The 11,543-nt window shown below is 40.2% G+C and overlaps 1 protein-coding gene across 1 annotated transcript; it reads left to right on the plus strand.

The window, feature by feature from the left end:
* The first annotated feature begins 1,903 nt into the window (after nucleotides 1-1,903).
* LOC132296265 (uncharacterized) lies at nucleotides 1,904-2,317 on the plus strand. Its single transcript, XM_059794476.1, has one exon. It carries the CDS (start codon nucleotides 1,904-1,906, stop codon nucleotides 2,315-2,317), a length of 414 nt encoding a protein of 137 aa, XP_059650459.1.
* Nucleotides 2,318-11,543: the final 9,226 nt, after the last annotated feature.

The raw sequence follows: 11,543 nt of genomic DNA on the forward strand, positions 1-11,543 counted from the left end.
CGTGGTGGTATTTTGTTTGACAAAGCTAGATCTGATGAATTCATAGTGGAAGACGTTCAGATCTAGTTTTGAAAGATCGGAATTCAGTTAATTTGAGTATAGATCTATCGTGATTGCGTTAGCAAAACTCTGATTTGATTAGAAATTTGCAGTTAATGACTTTGCTTAGATCGGGAATGATGATCGAAGATGAGAGCTTTAATCCAGTGGAGAATGGCTAACAGTCGAAGCTCGATGAGTTGATGAACATGCTCAAAGCCTTGAGAAGAGAGAACGTAGAATTGTGAGCTGGAATGGAGCGCCGTGAGGCTCTTGCTATTCCAAGGCAACCTATGGTAGGAGAGGGAGTCTTATCGTTCAATGCCGTTCCTCAAAGTAATTTGGAAGTTAACAATCGCGTGGATCCTCATCGAGAGGAAGTTATGGTAGGTGATCTGCCTCCAATCGTTCGCCAGGTGAAGGATCAAGAGGGATCTATTCATTTGGATCCACATCATGAGCGAAAAATAAAAAAATAATAATTAATTGGTCCATGGGTCATAACGGGTTGACCCTGCCCATTTCAACCCGCTCATTTTTAACCCGTTTTGAACGGGTTGAATGTGGGTCTTGACCCATTTTAACCAGCCCATTTTTAACCCAACCCAAACCCTACCCAACCCGCCCATTTGCCACCCCTACCTGTGATAACCAAGCAGGGTTGCATCCCCGTGGCAAAGTGAATTTACGGAGGATAGATTGATTGATCCACCTTATTGACCTTCAGTGCCAACATTTGAGTATAGGAGTTCGGAAAGGAAGTCCAAAGACCATAGAGTTCCATTACGGTTCTCAAGGGAGAATGAAGCACTCCGTTCATCCGCAAGAATGGTTGCATGTCCATTCACTGCCGAAATCCTGAACGCTCCAAAATCCGAGAAATTTTTCCATGCTAGTTTTCATTCTATTTGATGGAATAACAGATCCGATTGATCACATCTATCACATTCAGCTGAAAATAGCTTTGAACACGAACAATGATCTTTTGATGTGCAAATGCTTCCCTACGAGTTTGGCTGGACCAGCTCTCAATTGGTTCAAGAATCTGACTCAAGGCTCAATCGCTAGCTTCCAAGATTTGTATAACACGTTCATCATCCAATACTATGGGAATAAGTGCCTGGCTAAAGATGTTTTAAGCCTTTTCACTATAAAGCAGCATGAAGATGAACGACTTCAAGCTTTCCTCACCAGGTTTAATCTTGTCAAGAGCATGGTAATGGAATGTCATCCATCCATGGCAATCCAAGCATTCAAGCTGCCCATGACCCGAGGAACACCATTCCACATAAGTTTGGTGGTGAACACACCGAAGACCATGGATGAGCTGAATGAAAAAGCTGATGGTTTTGTGCGTCTGGAAGAAGAGAAAGTAGCTAATGCAATGAAGACATCAATCATCTTAACAGAGCAGAAGTCCAAAGCTAAGATCTAACAAAAACAAGCTCAGCCACAGCGTCAGACCTCCTGGAAGGCCAAGAAAAGACCCAGAGAGGATGAGTTGATTACTCTGCTTAGAGTTACCCTGGCAAGGCTGTATCAAGAGAACAAAGATAAGTTTCGCTCTTTATTACCAATCAGGCAACCTCTTGAACAGAGGGATCAGTCTAAACATTGTGCTTTCTATAGTGATTTTGGTCATTAGACTAATGAATGCAGGAACCTGAGGAGGCAAGTGGAGATGCTGATCGCAAGGGGGGAGTTTGTGGGGTATATTCACGGGCCGCCACAAGAACAGAACCGACCGGATGAGCAAGTCAAGGGATCTCAGAAACTAAACCACCACGGCACTCAGCCCGTTCGGATTAAAAATGCAATCCATGGTCGACCTGAACAAACCGCAGAATAGGAAGAGTTACTTCGAATGCGTCTCTGTCAGGCACAAATGAAGAGGAGAATAGGAAGCGTGAACGCTCTACACCATCAGAAGGCAGTAACACAGATAAAGTTTGACAGAACAGACTTGCTGCGAGTTCAGACTCCACATGGCGATCCTTTGGTTGTTAGCCTGACAGTTGCAGATTGCCTGGTGCGAAGGGTGCTAATTGATCCAGGGAGCAGTGCAAATGTTATGCCAAGGGTCACTTTCGATTGGCTTGAGATCAAGCTAGAGATGCTAAAATGTACTGGAAATCTGTTGTTGGGATTCGACGGAAAAAGAGTAGAACCAATTGGCATAGTAGAATTGCTTGTCCGAGCTACCGAGAAGGAACTTGCCGAAAGTTTTATGGTAGTGAAGATCCATCCCTCTTATAATTTGTTAATGGGAAGAGGGTAGATTCATAGGGTCCAGGGAGTCCCACCGACCCTACACTAGATAATGTAATGTCTGAGCCTGGATGGAAGCAAAGTGATTAACATCCATGGGGATCAAGTTACTGCCAAAGAATTTACTCAGTAACTCTAAAAGCTGCGGGTAAAGGGAAAGCCCCCGTTCGCTCTGCCAGCCTGAGATAGCAATTAAAGGAACTTCCTGTTAGCATGAATGGGGACGGGGAACCTTCAGCCTTGACCGAAGAACCTTTAGCTGATGTACAAATTGATAACTCAAGGTCGGACCAAACCACGAGAGTGTGCTAAGGGCTTACAGAACAAGAAAAGTGCAAATTAGTTAATTTTCTCTCTTAGAACGCGGATGTGTTTGCTTTGAGCCATTCGGACATGCCGGGGATCAACCCCTCTGTCTCTTATCACTTACTTAACGTAGATCTGAACGCCAAGCCTGTGAGATAGAAGCAGAGAAGGTCCGCTCCAGAATGTATTCAAATAATAGCTGAAGAAATTGATCAATTGCTGAAAGCTGGGTTTATTAGAGAGGTTCAATATCCATCCTGGTTATCGAACGTGGTAGTAGTACAAAATAAGAATGAAAAGTGGAGGGTCTGCATTGATTTCACCAATATGAATAAAGCCTGCCCAAAGGATAACCTCCCTTTGCCAAAGATTGACCAAATAGTGGACGCCACTACTGGATACAAACGGTTAACATTTCTAGATGTTTACTCTGGCTACAATCAAATCCCAATGAACCCAATTGATGAAGAAAAAACTTCTTTTGTCACTGAACGAGGAACCTTCTGCTCTAAAGTCATGCCATTCGGACTGAAGAACGCTGGAGCTACTTATCAGAGACTAATCAGCAAGATTTTCAAAAATCAAATGGGAAGACTGTAGAGGCTTATATTGATGACATGGTAATAAAAAGTAAGAAGAAGGAAGATCACCTATAGCACTTGCAAGATGTGTTCAGCGTGCTGAAGAGGTATGGAATGAAGCTTAATCCAATCAAATGCTCATTCGGCGTGAGCTCTGGCCAATTCCTGGGACACGTGGTTAATTATAGAGGAATTGAAGCCAGCCCAGCCCAAGCAGAAGCCCGGATCAAGAATACAGAGCCAAAAACAGTCAAAGAGGTGCAAGCTCTCACAGGCCGAATAGCCGCACTGAGTCGTTTCATTTCTAAGTTGTTAGATCGCTGTAAGCCATTTTTTGATACAATACAAGGCCATGGAAGGTAGACCTGGGGGGATGAGCAAAGATAGGCTCTGACTAGCTTAAAAGAATATATGCAAAACCCTCCAGTATTATCCACTCCAGAAGGAAAGTAGTTCCCAGTTTTCTATGTTAGCAAAACATTGACAAAAATGGAAAGAAGGTATTCAAAGGCCGAACGGGTAATCTTGTCCTTGGTAAATGCAAAAAGGAAGCTCAGGCATTACTTTGAATCACATCCGATAGTCGTTTTGACCACATTCCCGATAAGGGTGATCCTGCATAAGCCAGACTTGTTTGGAAGATTGACGAAGTGGGCAATTGAGCTAAGTTCTTCTGACATAATGTATGAACCCCGAACGGCCATCAAATGGCAATCGGTGGCTGATTTCCTACTATAGTGTAATGTGGCAGAGCCATAAGAAAATCCTGAAGACTCCTCGTGGAAGCTTTTCGTTAATGGCTCTTTGAATTAGATGGGGGCGGGAATTGGGGTCAAGTTACAGACACCAGAAGGCACCATGTTGAGCCAAGTGATCAAACTCGAATTCAGGGCGACTAATAATGAAGCAGAGTATGAAGCACTATTGGCTGGTGATAAGCGCTGAATACTGTATATTCAGGCGCCCTAAATTACATTAACAAAGTCCATTAATTGATTATTTTATGTAGATTAACTCCATTTACATGTTTTTGTGCATTTTCAGGTTAAAGTGCAAAAAGGAAGCAAAAATGATGCCTTGTGGAATTATGAACAAAAAGGGTGCCAATTCTGAATTTCTGGCAGCGGTAGAACCTGACTTTTGTCGCCATTTTCGACCTAGCAAAATCAAGAACTGGACTTCCATCATAACATGAAAGATTTAGAGCTCTGAATCATATTTCCAAATCTTCAAGCGGTTTATCATTCGGAGTTCGGAACAGAGAGTTATGATCTTCTTAACAGAGGTGCGCAGAACTGCCTGGCAGCACTGAAGTACTAACTTTCTCCCCATTTTCGACCAACCAGACTTGAGAATTGGGTCTTCATCAAAACATGAAGTTTTTGAAGCACTGAATCAGCTCTCCAACTCTTCAAACAGATCATCATTCGGAGTTCAGGGCACAAAGTTATAGCAGTTTTACCAAAGTAGATCAGTGCTGAGCAAGAAGAGCATGTTGCACATTGCACTAATTTAGAGTGCTCGAGACCACTCTTCGAGTGCTCGAAAATCAGCCAGATTGAAGCTCGGAAATGAACTCCTCTTCAGCCCACTTGTGCATTGGTTTCCACATTTCCATCCTCCTTCTTTATGGAGTGGTTGGGAATGTCTTTGGAGGAGAGAGAGAGCATAGTTGATAGATATAAGGCAACTAAGGGCCACATGCATCCTATCCTTCATTCTACAAGATTAGAGGAGAGGGAAGAGAGCAAGGAAGAGGGTGTTCTTGAGTGCTACAGTAGGAGCTCGAAAATGGAGATGGATCCTTCTTCTTCTTCTTCCATTTTTGTATCCATGGATAACTAAACCTCCATCTAGGGAGGTGATGAAGCTCTCTCTTGTAAGCATGCTTTAATTTCATCTAATTTGGGGAATGATTCATGTATATGGTAGTTTCATGATTTAGAGCACTAACACTTGTTGTAATGGATTTCAATGCCTATAAATGATCATGTTGAGTTCATTATCTTGTCTTAGATTTTATCCTCTCATGATTATATAACTTGTATCTTCATAGTGAGAATGGAAATGAGAAATTTGTTAATCCATAGCTTAAGACTTCCTTTTGATGGATTAATCTTGTATCTTGACTTCATATGCTATTACCATAGTGATTGAGGGGTTTGATGGTCCCTAGCTTAGTGAGCATGTTATGGCTACACCCTAATCTAGGTAGTTCTAGCATGTGGCTCTTTGAGGGATTATACTTAAATCTTGATCCTATGATTTTCTTGAGGATAATGTAGCAATCTAGTATTGCTACATATCATTGCCATGTAGTGAAATTGTTTCCCAAGTTAATAGAAATTTAGTATGTTTATAGGATTGGTGGTGAATTCACTTCCCTAGACCTCCTTTTCTAGACTTCTTCCTCTTAAATTCCTTGCATTTATTTCTTTAAGCACATTTCAATTCTAGTGACTAAGTGACAAACCAACAAAACTCTATATACCCCCTCATCATTCTAAAAGTAATCTAGACTCTTAGGTTGCCATAGACTAGCGCAGTCCCAGTGGTTCGACTTACCCGACCAATAGCCCTATTTTACAATGATTCATGCTATTGCAAAGGTTGATGTTAATTGACCAACCGATCATCTGGGTTGAAGTTGGCCAAGAAGCTAAAGATCAAGAACTTAGTTGCTTTTAGTGATTTGCAGCTGGTCATTCGGCAAGTGACTGGGGAGTACGGAACCAAAGATGAGACAATGGAGGCATAACGTTCTACCGTTTTACGAGAGGCCAATTGGTTGGCATGTAGTGTATCTAGTACGGGAGAAACCCTGGCCAGGGTGATTCCAGTTGGTGTATTGATCCAACCATCTATCTTTGAAGAACCTTCAACCTCGGATCCTTGGTAAGTGAATATTATACCATATAAACCAAGCTTGATAGATCCAATCATGACTTATATTCGAGATGGTGTTTTACCCGAGCAGAGGGATGAAGCAAGGAAGATTAGATCGAATGCTATAAAGTATGCCATAGTGCACAACCAGTTGTACAGGAGGTCTTACTTAAGGCCTTACTTGAAATGTGTTACCCCCACGGAAGCTCGACAGATACTGCGAACTATCCACGAAGAGGTCTGTGGTAATCATTCAGGGGGGAGATTTCTAGCACACAAAGCAATGACCCAGGGGTATTTCTGGCCTAACATGTCATGAGATGCAGAAGAATTCTCAAGAAGATGCGATAAGTGTCAAAGGTTTGGACTGCCGATCCACCAACCACCAAAAGATTTGCACGTAATGGCTAAACCATGGCCTTTCGCGCAATGGGGGATGCATGTGGTTAGCCCGCTACCGACCACTAGGTCGCAGAATAAGTACGTTATGCTTGCAATAGACTACTTTACGAAATGAGTGGAGGCAGAACCATATCCCAGCGTCTCAGACTCAGGTGAGGCACTTCATTTGGAGTAACATCATCTGTAGGTTTGGTGTGCCGAGGTCGATTGTTATGGACAATTGGACTAATCTTGATAGCAAGCAAGTGAGGGAATTGTTGGAAGAATATGGAATTAACCAAAAGTTGGCAGCGGTCAACCATCCACAGGCGAATGGTCAAGCTGAGATTACAAACGGAACGATCTTTGCTTATATAAAGAAGAAGCTTTAAGAGGAGAAAGGGAAGTGGTTGGATGAACTCCCGAATGTCCTGTGGGCATACAGAATAACCCTTAGACGATCGACCGGAGAACGCCCATTCGCTATAGCATATAGTACTGAGGTAGTAATACCTGTCGAGCATCTGTCCCAACTGTTCGGACCTTGGGGTGGAATCAAGAGTAGAACGATGACATGTTGAGATTCAACCTTGACTTGCTAGAAGAGAAAAGGGATGCAACGGCGGTAAGGCTGGCATTGTATCAGCAGGTACTTATGAATAGTCACAACAGAAAAGTGAAACATAGGGAATTTGCACCTGGTGACTTAGTTCTGAAAAGGAAAGTTGGAATTATCAAGAAAATGGAGTCAGCTTGGGAAGGACCATATAGAGTTGTAGAAGCTATAGGAAAGGGGACATATGTCCTAGAGACAATGGCTGGAAGGTTAGTCAACAAACCGTGGAATGCCACATCTTTGAAGAGGTACTACCAATAAAAGCTGAATTCCATTCTGAACGATGTTTTTTCCAAGTTACATGCCTACAAATGTACAAAATTCTCAGAATCTATGAAAGAAGTTTATTTCGCTTAAAAATTAATTAGCACTTTTGTAGCGCCAAGTGGCAAGTGGCGTTCTAGCTGAGCGCCAAGCACTTAGCAAAGTAAGTGGCAAGTGGCATTACTAGCCGAACACCAAACACTTGCACAAAAAAAAAAATAATAATAAAAAAATAAAAAAAAATAAAAAAAATTTGTGTAAAGTGGCAAGTGTCATTCTAGCCGAGCGCCAAGCACTTAGCAAAGTAAGTGGCAAGTGGCAAGTGGCACTACTAGCCGAACGCCAAACACTTGCACAAAAAAAAGTGTGAAGTGACAAGTGGCATTCTAACCAAGCGCCAAGCAGTTAGCAAAGTAAGTGGCACTACTAGCCGAACGCCAAACACTTGCACAAAAAAAAAAAAAGGTGTAAAGTAGCAAGTGGCATTATAGCCGAGCGCTAAGCACTTAGCAAAGTAAGTGGCAAGTGGCAGTACTAACCGAACGCCAAACACTTGCATAAAAATGTGTAAAGTGGCAAGTGGCATTCTAGCCGAGCGCCAAGCACTTGCATAAAAATGTGTAAAGTGGCAAGTGGCATTCTAGCCGAGCGCCAAGTACTTAGCAAAGTAAGTAGCAAGTGGCACTACTAGCCGATTAACCAAACGCCAAATACTTGCACAAAAAAAAAAAAAAAAAAAAAGGTAATAAATAGAAGCCAAGTGGCTAGTGACACTCTAACCGAGCGCCAAACACTTGTGATAAATGACATTCAAAAGTGACAATGAAATAGTAAAAGCACTATAAGACAAGAATTAGTCAAAAGTCTTTCATTCCATTAAATTCATGTTCGTCAAACATTTACAATGATGGTTTTGATGGAATGAGTACAGAATACAAAAGATAATGAAACATCTACAGGTAATTATTCAGTCCTGTCTATGCCCTCGATCTCCTGCCCGTGCTCGGAGTTCCCCTTACCTTCGTTGACTGTACTTTCCACTCGGGGGGAAGAGTCAACAGTGCTGAAACAAAGCTGAAGATGTTGGGGTAAGAAGGCTATTTCGGTCGACCGAAACTCATATAGACTTTGCTGATATCTTGTTTTTGAAGGTTGCATGATTCGGTAGGCTGAAATAGGCCATCAATCGACCGAACTGGAGTTTCGGTCGACCGAACTGGAGTTTCGGTCGACCGAAACTCCTCGAAAAGCTGCTAAATGACCTGCTATGAACAAAATTTGTTGAGGCTTCACCCAAGCCTCAAACCTCAACATGAATGTGGATCAAAAACATAATTTTAAGCTATACAAGCATGCTCGCAAGTGTACTTTATATATTAAATCATGTTACAATGGTCCATGACCTTATTACACAACATTTACAAAATTTGACATGCCAAACCTCCAAAGTTGGTAAAAATACATATTCAAATAGAATGTGGCACCTAATGAGTACAAGTGCAAAATTAAACATGCTTGGCCCTTGACCTCTTGTCATACATATCAAATACATAGTAAAGAGTGTGCTTATGTACACTTTACATGTTTGGAATCAAATATACACATTTTGACATATAAGGCTAAAATTGGCATTTCAAGCCAACCTACACAAGAATTAAACCCTTCAAGTCCTCAAACCATCCAAGCACAATGTGAATCCCAACCTTGATCCCTGTACCTAAAATATGCCCCAGTAACTTTGAGGTGAGTAACATAAAGCTACTTGTAGGAAATGAGCATGCATCGACCTAACATTTTACAATTTTATCACCTTAAGGTGAAACGTGTTAAAGGGCTCATGCCAACTAACGTCTATGTCAAGGGTGAGACTCAAGGAGCATCCTAAGCTATCACAGATTATTTCTAGCATAAATCACATCATTCATGCAATTCAAACCATGTAGAAGCACGCTTTACAAAGCAACATGATATAGATTCTCAAAGTTGTCAACTTGAAATCTAAAATGCGAAAACAACCAAAATGGGTCATGCCAGCTAGCGTCTATATTACAAATGAATCTATAGGATCATCTCTAAGTCGCATTTTGAGCAATATAGCATAGATGTACTTAACAACATCAAAATTTACAATGATTCATTAAAAATCATAAAACATAGATGTACTTACCAACATCAAAACCTGCAATGATTCATTAAAATCATAAAACATAGATGTACTTACCAATATCAAAATTTACAATGATTCATTAAAAATCATAAAACATAGATGTACTTACCAACATCAAAATCGCCAATAGCCAAAACCACAAGTCACAATTAAACATGATTGTCAACTTGGAATTGAATGCGAAATCAAATAGTGGAATACTTGGACATCTAAGCTCGGAATTTTTGCCGAGACCTCAACGGTTATTCCGGGCATTAACCCGTAGGGAAGACCACCCTAAGTGCGCACTATCTCAATTGGGGAGAACTTATACCTCCCGCACTAGAGCCAAACTCTAGCCATATCACAGTAAAAATGTCCCAAGTGACTCCAAAATAAATAAGTTAACAACTTATACATAATTTATATAATGCACGAAATCACCTTCCATGCACAAGTAGGTTAAAACCACACAATCCATGCCTTAGAGTTTAAATTCTAAAATGGCATACATAATGTCAATTTCAAAATGTGCAATTCATTACACAAGGCAACAATATATTCCATAAAGAAAATATGTTCTCATGAATATAAATATAACAACAATGTTATCCAATGCTCGAAACACAACCAAGTAAATACATAATAAGTCTAAGTCCATGATTTGGATATAGAAACAACTTCTAAAACACAAATAGATCCATGAAGCCATTAGATAGAACAAAATAATTAAATTCTCTAGATTTCAAATCAAATTCAAATAACATCTAATTAATATATGTTAAACAACATAGCAAGCTCATTACATATATCAAATCAAAAACTTAATTAGGCCATGGAACAATAAGGTAGAATTTAATTAAGTCATGATAATTAAATCTCTAATTTCTAAAACAGCACCAAATGGTCCCAAATTAATATATGCTAGTGTACAAGTCATACTCATCACAAATATCAAGTCAAAAACTTAATTAAGCCAACGGAACCTTTAAATAGATTTTAATTAATCAATTTAATTAAAATCTCTAGATTTTCATACTTATCCAAATGCTCTCAAATTAAAGTATGTTAAAGAACATACCAAAACTTAATTTAAAAATATATCACAAGTTATTTCCATGCAAGGTATGGGCATGAGAATTAAACTTTCACCAAAGAAAATTATTAAATAAAAGTTGCAATATTTTATCAAATACTCCAATTTTAATATATGTTAACCAACATACCAAAGCCTAATTTACTACCATGCCACAATTTAATTCTAAGTTGAATATCATCATGTGAATTAAATCTTGAACATAGAAATTAATTAAATTAAATTCTATATTATAAACAAAAGTATGCATACAAGTTGTATAATCATGGAAAACACTCAATACAATACATATATAATCCTAAAACATCCCCTACCTCCATTTGAGATGAAATTTCAAATCCCCACCGTAATGAAAGTGCTCCGAATCCGACGAAATTTCGGGGTTTTGTCGGGGACAACACGGTGAACAAGAATCCCAAGGAAGCCCCATCAAAATCACAACTTGACTTTAAACCCAAACTCAAGAAATGGACACAAATGGCTTCTAATAAGGGGGAAAAGTAGAGCACGACAAGGCGAACAACAAACATTAAGGCCGAAAACTTTTCATCAAGGAAAAATGGTTCAAAGGAGGAGATAGAAGGTGGCAGCCCCATGGTCTTCCATGGCTGCTGGCCAAAAGAGGAAGAAGAAGAGAAAAAAATTTGATTTTTCTTCTTTAAGGCCCCTATTTATAGAAAAACCCTAAAAGTGTCCCGAACGAGCCCCGCCGGGTCCGAAAAAGTGAAATTTGAGCAGACGTACTCAAACGGCAAAACTCCGTGAACAAAAAAGAACTGAAATGATAAAATATGAACAACGAAAGAAATAACGTCAAAAACTGAGCCCCGAGCAGAGAGACATGCCCCGAACAAGTTCGGCAACAACCGGGTCAAAAAGCCCTGAAACTAGAGAAAATTGACTAGAAGGAAATTCTAAAAGTACACGACTCGAAGAAATGTGAAAATGAATCCCGTACGA

The sequence above is a fragment of the Cornus florida genome, unplaced genomic scaffold (assembly GCF_030987335.1).
Source record: "Cornus florida cultivar Cherokee Brave unplaced genomic scaffold, ASM3098733v1 CherokeeBrave_3.0.0_Hap2_Chr02, whole genome shotgun sequence".
Taxonomy (NCBI): Eukaryota; Viridiplantae; Streptophyta; class Magnoliopsida; order Cornales; family Cornaceae; genus Cornus; species Cornus florida.